The following is a 21,128-nucleotide window of genomic DNA, read 5'->3' as shown; positions in this document are numbered from 1 at the left end:
ACCAATGCTGAACAGCAACTGGAATTTCCCCAGGACACTTGTGCATCCATTTCCACGATTTCAAATGCTCTCCGGATTGCATCTTTGATGTTTATGGTTCACATCAGGGACGGGACGATCAGCAGCACAGTGCAACCTCATGACAACACAGCCCATGGATCGGATCCCATAGATATCGGCTGGGGTTCTGCCGTTAAGCCTGCCTTAGGGCACTATTGTAACTTATTTCATTTCTGACAGGTCAGATATTTAAGTCCATCTTTTTTTCACCTACCTCAGATTTTACCAGTGTTACTATTTTATTATGGCATAATGTAGACAATGTAGTTTCTTCTTGCTCAGCCCAGACTGTAAGATTGAGAAGTTTTGCTTCTTAAATTCTTACATTTTAATTAAAAGAAAAAGCATAAAATACTAGACTTGCAGACATAATTAAACCTAATACACTGTTCCAGATCAGAAACTCTAATTAAGTTTCAGTATCTGCTATCGCTAATAATCACCCAGTCAGCAAATACCAGGGACTAATTCCTCCCCCCTCTTGCCTTTCTGCCCCCAAGGCATTGCTGCCCCAGTATTTAATTGCAAATTGAACATTTTCTCACTGTACAAGCTGGCCACACTTGTTCTCCTATTTAAAGTTCACAATTGGAGATGCTTCTAATGTTGGAGAAGAAATAATCGGTTTAAGAGAAAAATGTCTTTCTTGAAATCGGCAAAATTGACATTCTGTGACCAACTTTTTGTGGCAAAGAATTCCGAAATACAAGTTTCTGACCAGAATATTCACAAATTTCTTGCTTGGAAAGAAGAAACAGAAGGTGAAGAACCAAAAATGAAGGTGCCTGAGAAAGACAAAGCTTCATGCGGATAGGAAGATGAAGATTCTAATACTAACACAGATTGTAAAAAATAAAGTAATTCTTCTAGTGGTGGCCCAGTAACAAAGCCTAATAAAAATAACTGATCGTATTTTACAAGTTTATTGCTGGTTATTGAGGACTAGGCCTCCTGGAGCTTACAGTCTGCCCCTCACTAAGGGAACAAGAGTTTCCCTTCTTACTGTCAGTGTTACACTATGAGCTGAGAACTTCTGCTTTAGGACTGTCAATCTACATTTCATTCCTGTTAAATCAATGTGAAAAACAATCCAAAAAATCGTCTATTTGGCTTGTGGTGGTATGCTGAATTTAAAATGGGAAGCATTTTTCTCGATAAATTCTAATCTAAGAGACACTAAAGGAACATTTCTTCCTAACAGTTTAGTATTTAACTACTCATTTAACTTCACAGCATGTATTTGTCAAAAATCAATAAACCAAATACACTGAGGTATTCTTCCACCCGGGCAGCTAAAAAGCAAGGCTAACCCCCAGCATGGCACGACAGCACAAAAATTGCTGTCCTGATGGTGAAGCAACATTTTATGTTGCCAGCTGGGAGATTCCGGAGAAAAAGTGATCTTAATATTCCACTACCCTCAGTAAAGTTGTAAACAAATGCACTGAAACAGTTAATAGGCTTCATTCTGTGCAAGAGCAAACCTAAAACCTTTGCCCTATTAACACCCTTGGGGCAGTCCACAGGTTCTGCCCTTTCCGCAGAGGCTCCTGGGCAACCATGGCAGCAACTTGGAAGTCAGGAAAAAAATGAAAGAAAACAATCAAAAAGAAAATCCAAATAACTCCAAGGGCTAGAGCCTGTCCACTGGCTGTGTCAGTAAAATTAGAAAGGAAAATATGAGACAAGAAGGGAAACAGACAATTGCGTTCTATTCCTTCCTTGGATTACTCCATCTCCTGCATCTCAGCGGTCCACCCGCTGCCGCGATGGCTGCGGGCAGTGACAGGCATTAGTCACAGACTTGTTCTGTGCCCTTATTAACTGCTGTTCTAAGGCACTGACAATAATGTGTACAAAATATAGTCTCCGTTTGTTCTGCGTACAGGCGCATCGAACAACCGGATAAGTCAGGGCTCCCGCAGGGGAGAGGAGACAATTCTGACCTGACCGATGCGATTGACTCGATGAGCACTGAGCGGATCGTGGGTGAGGTTTCTGTATCTGTCTCACGGAGATACTGAACTTGCTCGATTCTCCTCTGCCCATATATTTATCAAGTCAATATTGATCACATCAAATGGAAGCATATAGGGACCAAGCAACTCAGCAGTACAGAACTCACACAACCTGGAATTGAAGGGATCACACAAAAAAGGCTGATGAAAGAAACTCAGGTTTAGTATCAGTTTATTATCACCCTCATCTGATCACCACAACCACTAATGATTGGACTCAAGGTTAAGGGTGTTTTTCCAGCCTAAATGATTCCATGATTGTACAAACAACGTCATAAAAGATGGTGTCAGTTTCAGAAAAATTGCCCTAAACCCAGAAATTCCATAGAGTATGTTATCACTATATCAAATCTATACAGCGCAGCAAACGCCGCTGTCTACAAAGAAACCATTAATAAATCATACTTTTCCCTTGTCCCAAAATCCAAGTAACTGCTGCCACAATCACACACAACTCAGTGCAACAAAACTGCAGTATTGGGCCTTACAGGTTTCCTAATAGATCAATTTGTGATCTGTTCTTATATCTCTAGATGAAGTGGATGCTATTCAAGTGATACAAGCCACAAAAGCTGCTCCACATCTTAAGATGTCATCACGGGATGTATTTGACTATACAATGAAAACAGTTTCATGTCAGAAGAAGACAGAGTCAATTCTATTTTTGATTTGTGGGTTATGTAGTTCTCACTTCTTTTAAAGCAATTGATCAGCTCAACAAATTATTACTGTTTTGCACTGAAACATACTTGAATTTCCTACATTTCATTTAACAATATGAATTCTGGCTTCTAACATACAATTCTGAAGAAGCAGACTTGCATTAAAACGATATTTTGGCAATGCAGCAGTCACAATTCAAACATAGCAATACTGCAATTATGTTGCACAAACACTCCCTTCAGCATTGTTTAAATGCACAACTAATAAACATGATTAATACAAATAGATACGATTAACAAACACGATCCGCATAGGATCAGATTTGAACCTTCCAAACGTTTGCACTGATTTTGAGCCTGGAAGACAAAAATCACAGTAAGCTTTGTGCTTGTTCAAATTTACAAGATCTATGAGCCTTCACGTGGTTTTATACCCACTGCTCACTTCCCTGCATCCTTGAAATAACGCAATAAAAAGAGATTTCATGTCAGCTAGTCGACATCACAAGTGAAATGCAAATAACCCTGCTAGCAGGAGATATTTTTATATGATCTATCACTGACATAATTATCATACATTCATGAGAGCGTCTCACCTGACTTACTGGAAGACTTTTCGGATTATTACAGTTTAATGAGAAATACCTAACAGGACTGAATAAGGTTGATTATTTAACTGGGGACTTTCACGAAAAGGCAGGTAGGCTGGGCTCAGTAATATGCCTAGTAAATATATTAGCATCTTAATTACATAAAAATAATAGTAGAAACATGACAGAAAATATTAAACAGACTTAGGTTGCTAAAGCTCAGCATGTCACCAGCTTTAGGTGCCCAGTGCCCTCTGAGCACTCGGGCCACCACGGCACAACCGGAGCTGCCCAACGTGGAGATGCTCTCTCAGTGCTCTCCCTTTGCTAAGTGTGAGCAAAATTCAAGTATCACCGCCCGAGAGTTTCTACTTTTTTCCTTTCAAGTCAGATCGCTTGGTTTTCTGTCATTTCCACATCTCCAGCCATTTGTCACTGCACGGGCTAAAAAGGCTGTGTTAGAGCCTCTGAATGTGTGTTCAACAGTCCTCATGAAGAAATGTCACCATCTACATAAATGTGAATAACGGCCTGCAGAGGCACCAACTTCTGCGCCCGCTGTCTACCGCACATTTCATAAACCAGTGTGTCACCAGCTGTAGGGTTAAAATCATTTCCTTTAAATTAGAAGTATTTTCATCCTTGTACAGCAGAGTCAGTCTGTGGATGAGAGAAGTGTTTAAATGGCTCAGCTAAGTGGAGATAAATGTTGCTTTCGCAGTACATTGACGTCGCCAATATGAGACACATGAACACCAGCTACGACACTTCAGAGCAGTCAGTCCCGCAGAGCATTTCAGCATTGCGGGACGCTACAAATAAACAGCAGGAAGCGTCAGAAGAGCACATGTATTCTTTACATGGCACAAATTCTTAATGAAGATGCTTTTTCTCATGATACTGGCACAACTTCATGGGAAGTAACAGTTTAAGCTCTTGCAGCAGTTTGAAATACTATCCAACACATGTAATTTTCAAGGCAAGAACAGACTATCTGTCCTTTTATATATTACCTCATTAACACATACCTAGTGTGTCTACCTAGAACAGAGAGAAGCCTGACCAGACTTGTCTTGTATGACCTAGGAGACATTTTACAAAGTTTATCACGGTCACAGGGTCAGGAAGAATATTAAGGTTTAAATAACAATTAATAAATATATTCAGATGCAAACACACTTCTGTCAGGTTTGCGAACTTCAAGCTCAGTCACATTCCACAGCACATTTTATTTGCACTGAAGGCCATCGTATTTCTCACTGACTGCAGAAACACAGCAATATAAAAGATTTTGAAGCCTACACAAAAATCACAGTTCGGAGCTTAGAAACACATCATAAAAGTACCTGGAATTATATTTCAAGATGTATATCATACTTCTGTTTAATGTGCAATCTTCAGTTTTAAGTACTCGGCACAGAGAAGCACTGCTTACAAATTTTTAACATCTACCTTTATCAGCGACAGATAATTACACTTGTTTTCATGCATCAGATTTCATGCATTAGGTATAATTTACTGTACCCACTAGGTGTAACTCTCCCAGTAGATATCCAGACGAACGGGAATAGCAACATAAGCAATACGTAAAGGAAACATACATAGGGAGAAATCAAATAAAGCACTTGCATGCCTCAAATGCAATGCGGACAGAATTTAGGTAACTACATTTAAAAATGCCATTCACGACCCCTCCTCAAGTCTTCTCTCTGAGCCCCATCAGAGACACCAGGCACCTGCGTTCTGCACAGAAACTTTGGGACACTGCCCAAACCTCAGGCACGCAATGAGGTGGAATAAGCAGAAAAGAAGCTGCCTCAGCCTATGCAGGGCTTGCAACCCTACTGTCCTGCTGGCCAAGTGTCCCAAGAGCTGGGATGGGAGTCCCACAGAAAGCACTGACTTCCACAAAGAGCCTCTACCTGAAGCCACCCAGGTCCATGTGAATCAAGGCAAGGGGGACATATTATCGCCAATGGTCCGAGTGACTGTCCGCTGCTGAAGAGCTTGTTAATCCTCACTCTAAAAGAGGGTTAATCCTCACTCTAAAAGAAACTAAACCCAGAGCTCTGTTCCTTTAAAAAAAACTGAGCACGTGGGAAACATAAGAGCAGAAAAGTAGGTGCAAGGATGCGTAATTCCATGTAAGTGGTTACGGCCAGCAGCTGTAAGATGGGAAGAATATTGCCTGTCCTCCACTCCAGCTGTGTGCAGGTGCTTTCTTTCACTCAATGAACATTTAATGCAATGGGTATAAATACCCAGTGGATCAGACCTTAACATCCGAGCCATTTCTGAACTCCAGTGCTTTTATAGCAGTGAAAGAATAAATAAATAATAGAGTACTCAAAATCACTTGGCAATAACCATTAGCAACCACTTACAGATTCCCACTCATTTTTATTTTGGCTCCGACTACTTCTCTGTGATGTCACTGAAAATTAGCTTCTAAATCTTCTTCTAAGCCCACTCTATTTGTTGAGGATTCAAAGATAAGTGATAGGTGGATTTGGCTATTCAGTTATCCTTTCTTCAGATGTGATGAATTCAACCTCCCCTTGACACCCACAGCAAAAGATAAAAGCTTACTGACTGTGTTTATCCTAACCCGTGTGAAATAAATACGGCAACATATATTCAGCATGAAACTAAAAAACCAAGTGGCTAATTATGTAAGTAGTCTCATTGGAGTCAATCACTGATTTTTAGTTAGACACATACCTTGCTCAGTCAGGTCTAAAATTACCACATTAAGAATTTTCTCACTTGCCTCTCCGCAAAGGCGAAGGGAATACTGGGCCATGCATGCAGGACTGATTTGATTACCTCAATCTTTTATTGGAAAATAACGTATGTCATGGCAATGTCAGACGACTATTGTTTCCTTTGTTCTGTTCAGGGGGAGGAAATAATAGGTGTCAGGAAAGCAGTACAACCATGTGTCTCAGTAATAAACGTGGCATATTAATGAGTATCCGTAAACTATTATAATTAATGCAGAGGAATGGATATTGCCTACTTAAACGCTGTAAGTGTTCTAGCAGCCTCACACCCAACTGCCATTTTATTCCATCTCAGGGCTCTCTGCTCACAGCAGCTCCTTCATGAAGCCACCAGACACTGTGAAATCATTTGCTCAAGGGATAGGGCGGATACATTTTCATAGTACAAGTGGCAGTTGAGAACAGTTACCCAGTCTGTTCATCATCAGCAGCAAATGCATCCCATAATCTATGGGCGGCATCTAGTTATGCCCTTGAGGCTATAACATAATGAACAGGCGATGAAGGTGGATAAGATGGACGTGCAAAAAGATACGGATGTGTATTGCTTTCACTTTCTTAAACAACAAAGGTATATTTGCGAATTTTACATCATTTTAGAGTTTCAAGCCCTGCTTGATGTGTCTGTGCAGCATGTAGCCTTCAAATAAATAGTCAGTTTTGAAGCTTCAAAAATCCACCCTGACAATTCCCATCTTCAGGCACACAACAGAAAAAAGAGAGAAAACCACAAGCCCCATCAAGGTGACACACTAAGATGCCCAAGTATTTATTGGTAGAATAACAACATAGGTCACACAGCTCTGGCCCTTCAGGAATACCTAAAGAAAAGCTCTTCGTTTTTATGACATACAAATTGTTCATTTTTACTCTTGGGTGACTGAATTCTAAATCACATTGAAAAGTGGGACCCCTTGAGTCCCCACCTCCACTTGGTTCACTTGAACTTCTAATTACCTCTGCACTTATCGTGTTCTAAGCTATTTTAACTCGCATTCTTGTAGTTTGTGTACTGAATTCACCTAATATAATTCATTTTGATGATACGATCTTCAAAGCACCATTTGCTTTTTTTGGTAGTAGGTTCTGGAATAGATTCTTTTTCACTGCAACATTTCTTTCAGGTACCATTTGCAGTATACAGTTTAAGCTTGCTATTAGTCTTCTACTTAGCATATGCTCGCTTGCCGTAGCCACATTTATTATTTTTATCGTTGAACACTTTAGATAAGAACTCTATACACACACAGGGGTGCCTCAATTTTGCAGAGGCTAAAACACCAGAACCACTGTGAACGAATTGAATTGGAAAATCTTTCCAGACAAAAATATGCAAATCATTCCACCAAACATCCTGCACGGCTTCCAGATTTGCCATTCCTAGTGCTCGACAAATAAACGCAACCTCCAAAATTAGTAAGCCAACTAACATAACTCATGCATCGTTTCACGATGGTCCACAAGGCAAACTCAAGGCAGGAGAGGGCAAAGCCACAGAGGAAGGACGCAGAAGCCACAGAGGAAGGACGCAGCTGCGGAACAGAGGGAACAGGAGGACAACGAGGACTGTGGGAGCTGCAGAGAGGAAAATTAACCGTAACACACTTGCCTGGGTACCTGGAACTGAATCCCTTTTCCCACTAATGTAAAGGCAACTAGGGTCCATTTTCACTCCATTGCAATCATTTGATAAGAGCAATATAGACTGGTTTCTGAAGGACCTGGTAACATCCTAAATTCAGTACAGACACTGGGACGGTAGCGAATAGTTATAGTGTCACACAATGAACAAGAAAAATAACACACACTGAATAGCTACTTCCAGGACTTCATCTCTTTCACTGATTGATGTGTCTGTACTGTGCACTGAATGAGGCAGAGCGATCAAAGAAAACCCATGACACCTGTGATTTTAGCAGTAACGACTGTTTTTCAGCAGTGGATACAAGTGACTTACAACTGAATAGGTTACCTAAATTTTAAATATCCCCAAATGCTTGATTTGGAGTCTTGATTTTTTTGTTGTTTCATTCTTTAGGTATTTTTAAAATACTTTGAATAGTTTCTGTAGAGAAATCACAGCCTAATAATTGAGGAACAGATCTGTCAGTGTGAGAACAGAGTCCGAATCCTGGATCACATACTGCCTGCGTGTACCACGTTTCACAAATCACTTCATGTTTTTACCTTGGTTTACTGTAGTGTGGGAAATTCATAGGAAGAAGAAACTGAAAGCTTCTGGCTGGAGCCTGTTCCACTGCAATGGTAAAGAACAGACCCCCAAAGCTCCTTTGAGAATCTCTGACTTCTTCGTACAAATAAAATAATACATCAATGAATCACTAGTACTATCCTCACCAAAAAGGGATTGTTCTAATAACAATCTCAGCCAGAACAACATTAATATACACCAACTAGGTAATTCCAGAGGGCCTACTAGCTCAGCGTCCTTTCTTTGACTACAGCCCCTAAAGAACGTCAAGGGAAACAAGAGAGCACGGATCTGGTGTCATTTCCTAAGGATTACCCACGACCTTCCTCAAACCAAACACCGTGCACTCACTGCTGGGGATCTTCTTCTGACGTTCAGCAGCTTTTTCCATCTGTGTAGCCTCTTCACCACCCTGTGACCAAGGGTTCTCCACACTTATTGTGTGCTGTGTGAAACAGTAATTCCTCCCGCAGTGGGCTGACAGCGCGGTGGTACGACTCTTGTCAAAAACAAGAGCTGCAATGTTCTCATTTTACATTTCAGCAAGGTATTAATACTCACTTTTCAATATGGTTTGGTCATGTTCTACAGGGAACAGAAAGAATTTCATGGGTCGGGCATCCTCTTGCTTTTTAATGAGCCCTGTTCCATATACATAAATCCTGAAACGGTTGCACGCCATAACTGATTTGAGATCTGTGCTGCTATTGCTATTGTGTTCCTATTGTGGCACAGAGTCAAGCCCACGCTGCCACGGGGTTTGTGCAGCAAGTTATTTCAAGATGCTCTTACTCAACTGATTTTTCACAGCCACCATGGAAAAAATAAGTACTTTGTTCCAAATAATTGCGTGGCAAACTCCCAGGGCAGGCCAAGAGAGTCACAGATCTAAACAGACTGGGTTTCACACATCATAAGGATTACACATTTAAAGCAGCCAGTTCTGCAGATCAAATCTCTGACCACGATGCCTGTTGCTCTACTGTCAAAAAGGCCATAGAGCACAGCAAATGAGTCCTTTGAATGCAGCGCATGTTTAAAGACTTGATAACTGATAAACTTTGTTCAAATTTTAGATTTTAATACTACAGGAAAAAAGAAAAATGTGGTAGTTTGGGTAAAATGAAAGAACCGTTCTAGTAGCATTAGAAAACTTCGTGCTGACTTCAGGACACCCTGGACTGGGCTCCTCAAGGGTTCGGTGACACACCTGCTGCAAACAGCAGGAGTTACTCATTGAGATGGCCTCAAACAGTGTGTAGAAAATAAATACAGCACATGGTGCAGGCACTGAATATAAAGTAAAACCTCCACATCTTTGCTTTTATTATTAAAAAAGAAAGTATTGAATATTGAAACAGTCCCATGTTCCTACACTACCCGGTTTTACGGCCCAGGAGCTCGTGAGGAACACATCTCTCAACTTGTCATCACCTTGCAATTCTTTTGTACATGCCATATAGGACTGAGACCCTAGAGTGAACTGCTGATGCTAAACAAGCCAATGTAAACCAAAGCAACAGGAGACAATAAACAACTGAGTCAACGGGAGAATCTCCAGTACAGAATCTGAACTTGGGAACCCTCATAAACATTCATGAGAAGGTCTGCTGAGCCTTTTAGACTTACTCATACAAGCAGAAAAATCTGTCAGATCAAGTTTTAAATATTTCACCAGCAGGTAACGACAGCATTTCCATCCTTTTACACAGATACAACAGTTGCTCTGGACCAGACCATTTCTCTAGTAAGCACAAAGGAGTGCTACGTGCTTTTTAAACTACCTATACATCTAGAGCAGTGAGACAATCTGTGACAAGCAAAGACATCAGGATCTGGATTCTGACAAGTTACATTAACCGTGGTTTTTAAACGATCTATTTTCATAACTGATGAGCATTCTAAATCATCTGGAACATTCTCACACATAGAACAGGATCCAACCAGCAGGGAATATTGTGCCTTTACAGAGCCTGTAACAGTGGACCCCATAGTGGTAGATAGTACAGCATAGCTCTTAATGCAAAAATAACTATGCCTGAATTTCAGCACCTCACACAATTAAATCTAAGCAATGACATTTCAAGGGCAAGAAAAATTATCATAAATCACCTTAATTTCATCAAAACTATTCTACTGTTACAGTCCAAAACCAAACCAGGAACATCAGAATTGAATGGGCTTAAAAGGCATGTGGCAAATAATTTACAAAGGGAGCTTATATAACTCAAAAAACAACACACAAACCTAGTAATTACAATAAACATACCGCACTTAATAACCATCTAATCATGAACAGAAATACAAAGATTCTTACATTAAAACTTCAACTCTTTTATTAATATAGTGGATTTAGGACTATAGAAAATTTAGTGGCTTCGACCTTTTTGCCTTGATTCTGAGTTCAATCACGCTAGTTTTAGAATTAGAAAAATCTATAAGAATTCCAATTGCACTGTTGTATATCTGCATATTGGCTTTAAATTATTAACTCAGTTACAACTAGCACAGTTCACCCAAAAAGTGTAACTATCCATCCATTGTCCTACACCTGCCATGGCATTTTCCACACGTGCCAAGTGACGCCAAACTGTATGTGAACACATCTATCTGATTCGTATTGGTTTATTCACAATGTAGTGGGTATTTGAAAACTACACAAAGGGAAACACAAAGAATGAAGATGAGAATCTCAGCACGAGTCAAAACTCCCATATTCTTTCATAAGACCTTTGAATATTACACCAAAACAGCAATTAAAGCCGCGATAAGGCACATCAACCATTCAAAGCCTTACAACTACAAAAAGCAAAGGCTATGGGGAAAGATGTGTTTGTTCCCATCCACTTTAGTGTTGGCCTACATATTATTCATAACTCACTCCAACACCACATATAGGCTTTCAACTCCACCTCCAACAGACACACGCAAAAAAACCATAAACCTAAGTGTCAGTCAGCTTACAGTGATCCAATATGCTTTAATATCCAGGTATCAGCACGTCTAACTGTCCCACGCTGCTGGCATTCAAAGTTAATCTACCTTAGCACTGCTCATGTCAGTGTACGAGGGACACCAAAAAAGCAGACAACGCCGCACAGAAATAGCCAGAGACTGACTGTTTTTTTCCCTTTTTAAGCTCTTACTATAAATACTGTCTATTTTTCATAGCAGGTAAAATTTCACTAACAGATGACAATTTCTTTGTCTTTAATCATATATTTACTATACCATAACTCTACTGCCTACACATAGGAAGAGATGCAATTTCTTTCATGGGCATGTCTTTCAGATTATTAAAGATATTTCAGACTATGAATTACTTTAAAAAAAACATACTTGCTTGGAAACACAGAAAATTACAATGAAATGAAGTTCTTAGACTGCCATTTGTTAAAACATGTCTATCCAATTACAATTCATGATTAAAACAGTGTAAAATAGGCCAACTTACTGATTTACATCCAACAGAAACAATTTTCAATCTCGTGACCTACTCTGGTCATCAGTAAATATTCTGAGTGTATTATGGATAAAGACTCCATATTATTATTCCCACTATATTATAAAATATAAGAATATCTATTCAAAATCAGGTTACTTTTCCAGACGAAGTTCCCAATAAGTTCTTCACAACGTGACCAGTAAGTTCATCAGTAACAACTGTGCTTCTCAAGCACACCTTCCAAGGCAAATATATAGGAAGAAATGCAGTACAATTAAGAAACTAATCTGGATTTCCAGAATACACCAGAAGAACTGAGCCGCTTAAAAATAATGGTTTTCATCTTTAAGACTCCACCATACGCTGAGTTGTAATAATGCTTTAAGTGTCTCCCCCTGAAATGCTTCAGAAGAATATAGCAAGGAAAAGAAATCCTATTCTATACTCTGGCAGAAATAAGCCATTCTACAACCTGAATACTAATTAGAATAAACACTGTTTTGCTTTTTATTTCACAGTACCTGGTGCTTCCCTGCCCAGGCATCAGTCATGCTGGACACATTTGCCTTCAGGTTTATGACTGTAACTAAATCCACCTCATTTAATCATTCTAATAAATCTGCAACTCAGTAGAAACCGCTAAATGAGATATTAATAGCACACTAAATATACCTGTTAGACAGACTATACAAGTAAAATATCGAAGTACAATGAAAAATATTTGCACTTGTTTAAGTGCTACCCTTCTGTTCATTCCCCAGTACAGAGATATTAAATAAAACTTTAAAAAAGACTAGCAAACACACCTTGTCCATGTTTCAGAACAACTGCCCCTTTTTACCATCCAAATATATTCAAGGCCACTCTATTTTTCTAATAATATGTAAGGACTTCAACAGGCAGAATTCATACTTCACAACGAACATTTGGAACAAAATATCAAGAGCTAAGACAAGGCTTCTATAATATATCTAGGTCATCTTGGACAAAACAAACAACTGATTGCAACAAAACACTGATGGTGACTTGCACGTCGCTCAAGCAGAAACTCAAATCTGTAACCCCTACAAAACCTGGTGGGTGCGGTTTTAAGGTTTAATCCCAAACGTCATCAATTATTTTAGGAAACCCGCTGATGTTTCAATTTACCTGGGCTCCTTCCTTTGACTTCAGTCAGTGGTACAAGGCACAAGCTCCTAAATAAGCTCCTGCTAAACTGTGGGCCTGTGGGTCCTACAGCAAACACCCTCTGGCTTCCATCTCACTAAGGTAAAGCAGATGGTGCAGTACGAGGTCCTTTATGTTTTAACAAATGGCACATCCAGCTTCAACATGTCACTTCCACAGCGTGTGGTGCAAGGCTGCCAAGTGGAACTGGAAGTAGAACTTAACAAGACAAAAAGCAGAAAAAGTTGTTTTCCCTGGACACGTTTTCCAGCCCCTCAGCTTCAAGCCCTGCCAAGTTGTCACAGGGACACAGACCAAGAGCCTCTCCAGTCTAAAAGTGATATTTATCTCTATATTCAGCATCCTCGGTTCTTCAGCTACAGTCATGACAGTGAGTTTTATTCATTTTATACATAAAAGACTTTTACTCCTGCACCTTGGCCACAGGTGATGGGTTATTCATAAACCTGGTTGTTCTAGGAAGATAAGACTTCTTTCATCTGACCATAGCAGCTAAACACAGATTTCCCCCAGGGTCCATCCTGACAGGGACACTGTGAAGTGCCATGTTGTACCAGGTACTCATTCCCCTATCACACCTTCTTTCTTTTTCTTTAACTAGAACATTTGGTAGCTAAACCAATTTTAGCACCTTTCCATTCTACCGTAAGTCAACTCCCTTTATGCTGCATTATTCAATCCCATCCTTAAGTTTGGCAAAATTGCTACAATTGTCCTTATTTCACACGCTAACCTATGAATTCTATGAATCATTTAAAGAATTCCAGTAAACGGGCATGGCATGACTCTCCCATTACCCACCTACAACTTCTCCTGTTTCCTGAATTACTCTCAGTTCTTTTGCATAGAAAAGATCAACTTAACAAATGTGTAGGTTCAGAATCTCTATTCACCTAACTATACCCCTGTCCTCTGTCTTTAATGCTGTAATTTCTTCCAGGAAAGATTTCCCTATTTCATTTTTCATTTCCTGGAGAAATCCTAAGATATAATCTGTCTGATTCTGGGTCCAGCACGCTGTCATATTCACTAGTGGTGATGGCAGAGCACTGTCCTGCCTTATCATTTCAGGTCACATCATCCTTCTGCTGTTCCGATCTATTGCCAAGATTTCAGTGTATTCCTGAAGCGCCAAAGTCCAATTCTTACCCCAAAACTGAGAGCATCCATAGGAAATAAGTCTTATTTGTCTCTGTTAGATGGTCTCACTGTCAATATATTGGTAACTAGGTATTTATGAAGATTTTATTGTGGTGTTCTCCACTTCTCTTTCCATTTTTATGTCACTTCAACTATGGCAGTACCTATGTTAATGCAGAAGTGCATTTGGTCTTGGTCTGCACCCTTTTTCTCCATCATCCCTCATAAGAGTTTTCACATCTAGTTTGACACAATCAAGTCCCTAATTTCATAGGCTCATCTGCCACATTTACAGTAAAGCAATTCCTTATGTATGTAATTCATTTTTCTACTCAAGAAGAGGGACAGTGTGATTACACAGATTTTTTGTTTTAATATTTGCTTTCCTCTTCAATATTTGTTTTTACTTCTAAATCCCCAGCAATGATAATAGTAATATCCAGATTATGTCTGGCCTTTTTATTTCTCCATACTTTTCACAAAAAATGCAAACATCACAAATTCCTGCCAGAGTAATTTAATTATATTCACCAGTAGTTCACCACGCAATTTAATTTAACTACACATACATTTTCTTTTTAAAAATACAAATAGCAGTATTCTGGGTTTTTTGTAAAGATTATCACAGTGTTATCCAGTAAAGTCAAAGAGGAACATTACCCTGCTTTTCTTTGTTATAACATTGCTAAAATAGATTGCTGTGATGATTGCAGAATCAGGTACAAAGTCAGCTCTTTTCTCTCATCATCAAATTATCATTTCTCTATTAATGGCTTTGTTCGACAGTATTAATAAGATTTCTTATTGAACTACAGAGATGTTCTTTCAGCAGTGGTTGGAAAAACCATGCACAGATCTATAACATGTAAAGGTTTATCAAGCTCTTACAGATGACTCAAGGAGAAATGTTTATCATACCTTCAGACAAAACTCATCACCTTGGCTTACGTCGATTTTTTTCCCATTTATATCACCTGAAGATAAAGCCCCAAAATCATTACAGGACAACAAAAGCCGTTGTCCCAATATGTTCCCACTTTTCTTTCCTTGTGCCAACCCCAGCACTTGTGCGCTGTGACTGGTAACTGAGAACTTTTCTGTTATCTGCTCATTTTTAGGCAGATTCCACCCACAAGATATCACCGGTAAACTTGGTAAAAAAGGGGTAAAGTGATGTTTCTGGTGCTACTGTGGATGCAATTAGAAAGATTCTCAAATTAGCTGTCCAAACTTGTAAAAAACTCAAGTGACAGAAAGAGAACAGAACCACAGGCTGAGAATCTCAGACCTCTACTTTCCTATTCAAAAAATTGCACACAATTCTAATATTAGCTGGTTTGCATTAGTAACTGTTCCATGCAGTGTCAGATTATTCTTATCCCCAGTGACTTTAATAATTATTAGACTACAAACCCCTCTTCTATAATCTCCTGTTTTCTTTTCGATTTTTTGTTCTTCCCAGTCAGAACCTAGAGAAAGCACTTTGTTTCCTCTATTTCCATGGACATCTATCTCAAAAAGACAACTATAACTACACTCATGTGCAATTCAAGGCACACTAAAAAAATATGTGTAATACATATTTTATCCACAGCTCAGATTTCAACACAACTTTGAGGGCAAGAAACATTATTGCATTTCTCCAGTGACATTTCATTACTTCAACACGACCAGATTAATAAATATGCAGTAGGAGTTTCACTTGGAGTTTTTGGCACATTAAAGCAAATACCCAGGTGTCCAAATGAAGAAAAAAGTGTGAAAATGTTTTTTTTATTAACTAATCCAAACATCCCTTTTTTAAAGAAATATGATTAAGGGTTTATCTTGCTGTATTACCCTCAGAAAAGAAAAAAATCACAGTCAGACATGATGCTTGGTCAGATTTCCCTCTAACTATAGTTGTCTATGCTGCAATTCAGTGTAACCAAAGACTGAACACATACAATGAGTTTCTCCCCGGTGGCACCTGTTGATCTCCAACACAGATCAAGATCGAACTTGCCCACCATTTTCATAACATTTCTGTATTCCTTTTAAATTCTTTACAAACCATTTAACCGTTTTAAATACAGTAATGCTCTTGTGTGGATGGACAGCACCCAAAAAAAAGTAATATCAAAAGGCAATCAGATGGCATATGATAATTCAGCAGGTGACAGGCTAATCTTGGTGAAGAACTTAATCGTGAAACACGAATGACATCAATCTTCCTTCTCCTTTAAAGAAACCGCTTAGCCAATTTAGAACTTTCTGGAAAATTAATACCCAAACCTCTCATGCTCCCATACTAAGTACAGAATATTTTACCCTGGACGTCCCCCAATTGCAGTAGTTGTCATTTCAAAAAAATTAAAAGTTATTTTTCCATTACTGCTAGTCTGTTTAGAAAGTCATAAAGTATGCAATCCCAGACAAAAAATAGCTTTTTATGAGACAAATATAATTCATAAATGCATGAGTTACAACTCACTAGTATTCATGACACAGCCCTCACTAAGCCAACTTAGTTAATATATTCTCTCCTCTGGTTTTATGTAATGTGTTTGCTTCTCTTCCTCTACAGCAACAAAGCCAAAAAAATACCCCTAATAAATGACCTACCACTTCACAAAAAGCATGGCTGACTATCACTATTTATGGTTTATGTAAAAGAGAAATCTTCAAAATACACATTTAAAGGTAAAGATTTATAAAAATAAAATCCCTGTTCTGCTGTGAGTAGTCAAATAAAAACCATATGACGTTAGTATAAAAGATAATTATCCTAATTTAAAAGGCATCTGATTAAGTTTTAAAAGCCAAAGGTGACAGCACATACCACCCACAGTTTATAAAACCATGAACTCATTTCAAGGTGAATGATACTAGTTCAAATGACAGTATTCTGTGACAGTAAGTGAAAAGTACTTTTCTTCTAGCATTCCAAAAATATTTCCTTCTTGCGGAGAATTTACGCACAAATCAATTCCCATCACCTCCATGCACACTCCCATTTTCCAGATGGTAAATCTTACAGTGAACCATTGACAGAATCCAGCCATCACAAGTTACCTGAACATAGGTGACTGTCAGAAAACATTCATAGCATCTCCCACTTTGCCGGTGTTGCCAGACTAACAGACTCACCTCGGCAGATGGTTCCGTTCCCCACGTATCCAGGTTTGCAGGTGCAGGTGTGTCCCCTGACAGTGTTTGTACAGATTGCATTCTCATCACAGTTATGCTGTCCACTGCCACACTCATCGTGCTCTATAAGGGGGGGAAATAGATATATACGTGAAAAAACTACACAAGAGACAGTGAGCTTTTCAGGGTGATGATGTGGCATTTGAAAACCAAAGGAATAATGAGGTTGCCCCAATGGCCGAACACTGGGAATTCGGTGTGGGAGTCAGCTCTGGGTCTGTTTCAGTTACCAAACTCAACATCATCTGCATGGGGACAGTAGATTATTTAGGAACAAAGATGTAGAGAAAAAAAGAAACTGTGAAAAGGCAAAGTACAGCTGTGATAAAAACCAATGAAAGATATTACCACAAAAAAATATCTGCTGTGAATACAAACCTTTACATCACTGCCCCTCACCAACAGTAACAAGCATAAATACAGAGTAAGTGAACACAAGAGGGACCTCAACTGCTCACCCTTTAAATACACAGTTCAGGTGTCACAGCCACTCGCTCTAATCCATGCCGAGCTAGACTCCTTCTCCAATAGACTGTAATAATATTTTATATTTTTAGAGTACCATTCATAGCACTGAACCCCCAAAGGACTCCCAGACAAACGGGCCATATTTTGCTTTCATCCTACAACTCTAACTGCTGCCACTGAGCCCAATTTGCTGCTGCTCCTGCACTTTACTCTCCCGCTACATTTTGTTCTAGGAAAGCATCACTTCGAGGTGGTGAGTTACCTGACCCTGAAGTTCCTTGCTTCTTCCTGCAATTACTAAGAGCTTCCCTCATGCAGTAGGATTACAAAAAGAAAACATGAATATTTTACACCTTTGCACTGGTGGACTTACAGTTTCGTTCAGTGGAATCAAGAAGGTGAAGTGAAACGGCTTAAATGAAATGTCTGTTCATACAAAGGACAACGGATAACCAAAAATCAGGATCTGGAACCCGTCTCAGCAGTCTTCATTTATGCAACTGCAATCATCAGGTTGGTATCCATATACACAGAGCTAAAAGGTATTCCTCTCTGGAACTGGGGATTTGCTTAAATATAGCCGTGAATAAGGGGTTTTCAAAGGACAACAGACTAAGTTTAGTCTTCTGTAGACCACAGAGAAAGAGTATGCTTCTAAAACATGAGCAGAATACTCATTTTTACAGACTCTGATTAACTACTTGGAAAAGCATCTCCATTGAGAGCAACAGGAACACAGGGTTCACCAGGCTGAATTAACCTCTGCCATGGCCTCGCTTTACCAGAGTATGGAATGGAAGCCACTTGCAAGATAACTCAAGACATATATGGATTTGAATGGTGGATCCCAAAGAACCCCTCACAGCAAACACTTCTGGAACACCATTGACAACTATCTGCAGAACATACATCTGACATATGTTTTCTATTTTTCAAATACATTTGACAGCAAAACAATATGGATTGCAACTATTTTCTTTTAAAGAGCATCAAACCAATATATCACTTGCTCACTCTTTGCTTTTAGAAAGAAACTCTCATCCACACACACTCAAACGTGCCTCGCTTGAGCTGATAAATTCAGGCTTTAATTTATACTTGTTAGTTTATGCTGGTCCCTAGCTCTGCTTAGTAATTCACTTCAGCTCCTCTCCAATTTTCAGATGCCTTACACCCTCTGCTACACTTCTTCAAGAGCTCCCTGTTGTCTCCATCATTTAGGAAGCGTACCACAGCCTTATTCTTGCCACCCCAGTCTCACGGTGCTCAGACCGCTGGGTCAGACACAAAATTATGGAGCTCCAAGCCCCAGTGAAGTGCTCAGCAGGCAACTGAGGCTAAACACCCCCTCCACAATCCCTACTTTTATTAGTTATTGCCATTAGCTTTCACGTGTTCATGTTCAAACTATAATGAGAATGACTTTGTGACAGGCTTCCGTACACACAAGAACATTCCTACTCAAACAATTGCGAAAATTACATTATTACCTCCTCAGCGCTTCAAGTATAAACAAAAGATTTCCCAGGGGTAACATAGGTGGTTTTTCCAAAATACGCAAGAGATTATACGCTATTATGTTATTCTAGGACTTAGATGATGTAAATCATGGTATTTATCACTCCTGCAGATGTGCAGATGCTGGCAATACGGAAAAGATTGACAAAGCTGCATTTCCACAGTCATATAAAAACAGAGGTCAGTTTTTTCTAAGGAGATATCGTTTGAAGAGTTAGCAACAAATCTGATCATGGAAACCTGTCCTTCATGAGACACCCTGATGCTTCTAGCACAAGGAGGACTAAAGGAACCTCATCTGCATGAGGAATCCCAAGATTTCTAAGCAGCAGTATGGCTGCAACAATGGGAAATTTAAATGAAATTCTCCCCTGGTGTAGAGATGTCTACAGATGACGTTGCTACAGGCCTAATAAGAATGAGAAAGCATTGATTTTCTGTCAAGCTACCAAAATCTTTTATTCCAGATGGAAAAATCCTTCAGATTCTGTCAGTAGTGAGTTATCCTGGGTTTCCTTCTCCCTCAGAAAAGTTTATCCTTTGGAGTGCTTGGTGTTCAAACTGGGTAGCCAGCATAGAAAGTGGGCTCATGTTTTGTTTAAACTCAAAGGAGATGATGGCTAATTGGCAAAGAACACTACTTACTTACCCACATCACTTTCTAAAACCTCCCATCCAAGCACATCAAACAGAACCCGCTTCTGCTTTAATGTTCTGGTAAATACTATCTGACTAGAGAGCAATCAAAGACTGGACCTGAGAAACAAGTGAGAAGAGTCACAACACTGTCATTGCAAAGAGGGGTACAGCTGAGACAAAAATATCAAAGCCACATCTTACTTCAGCTGAAACTGAGAAGCACAAGAACAGGTTATTCTAAAAGACAAAACCAAAAGTCATTCCTAATTTCTTTTTACACACACACATATTTATGTAGATAAAAATAAACATGCTGCCATGCTCCAATATGAAACTGTCATCAAGTCTGATTGAAGTCATCCATCTCTCCATGACTTTTACTAGTTATATAATATACACAAAAGGAGCTTATGATCAAAGACAGAAAGAACTGGCAGGCTCACTGGGAAGGACAGTACTGCAGGATGCAATTCCCTCACCCAACACTCATTCCTCTGGATTATTAACATCCATTTCAAGAAACAGGTACCATTTCAGAACAGTTACAACCGCAGCACCATTCTTTGATTACAGACAAGTTAGTTTATTTATTAAATCTATAAATTGTCTTCAGCATTTGTAGTCCTGCTATGCAGGAATCCTGGCTCCTGCCACTTCCATTCTGAGCTTTGTCTTTGATAAAGCAAAGGAGATCACTTATTTTTGTGGCTCTGTTTCCCCCATTATACAGAATATTATGAGATTTTTTTTACTATTATTATTTGTCATTCTCTGAAATCCTCAAATACTAAAGATTTTAAAGAAAATTAAAGGACATCATTCTTCTATTGCAAAAAATAAAAAGACTCAAATATCAACTGCTTGTTTACCTTCTACTACTAGATGAGGAGCTTCAGCTCACCTGCCCCTATTTCCTATCCACCAAGCTACAGCTAAGGCCAGCAAACTGCACATTAAAACCCAACATTTTCCTTCTGGATAAAAACCTTCTAGAATTTCCAAAAGCTTTCATGAACTTTCCCAAAACCCTCAAGAGTGTCTTATTTTCTGAGTTCACACCTGACCCAGGCCAGCTTGTGGAGCAGTGACTGTAAAGCTCATTTCTTCCTCAGGCTGAGGATGGTCATCAGCCTCCTAAAGATCACTGGTGAGAAATCAGTCATCCTTTTACAAAATCATTTCTCCACCACCTGTGTTGTATGATTGTGAAATCATG

The 21,128-nt window shown here is 39.3% G+C and overlaps 1 protein-coding gene across 7 annotated transcripts in view; it reads right to left on the bottom strand.

The window, feature by feature from the left end:
• The window catches only part of NELL1 (neural EGFL like 1), a 271,852-nt gene that overhangs the window by 89,716 nt on the left and 161,008 nt on the right, over positions 1-21,128 (bottom strand). For 6 of the 7 annotated variants that reach the window (XM_071808817.1, XM_065839269.2, XM_065839270.2 and 3 more), the window contains exon 14: positions 17,228-17,350. The exons of the other annotated variant lie outside the window; for it this stretch is intronic. In XM_071808817.1, coding sequence (XP_071664918.1) covers positions 17,228-17,350 — 123 coding nt within the window. The remainder of the gene's footprint in view (positions 1-17,227; positions 17,351-21,128) is intronic. 7 annotated transcript variants of the gene reach the window in all.

The sequence above is a fragment of the Patagioenas fasciata genome, chromosome 5 (assembly GCF_037038585.1).
Source record: "Patagioenas fasciata isolate bPatFas1 chromosome 5, bPatFas1.hap1, whole genome shotgun sequence".
Classification (NCBI taxonomy): Eukaryota; Metazoa; Chordata; class Aves; order Columbiformes; family Columbidae; genus Patagioenas; species Patagioenas fasciata.
This window is presented reverse-complemented; position numbering and strand designations above follow the sequence as displayed.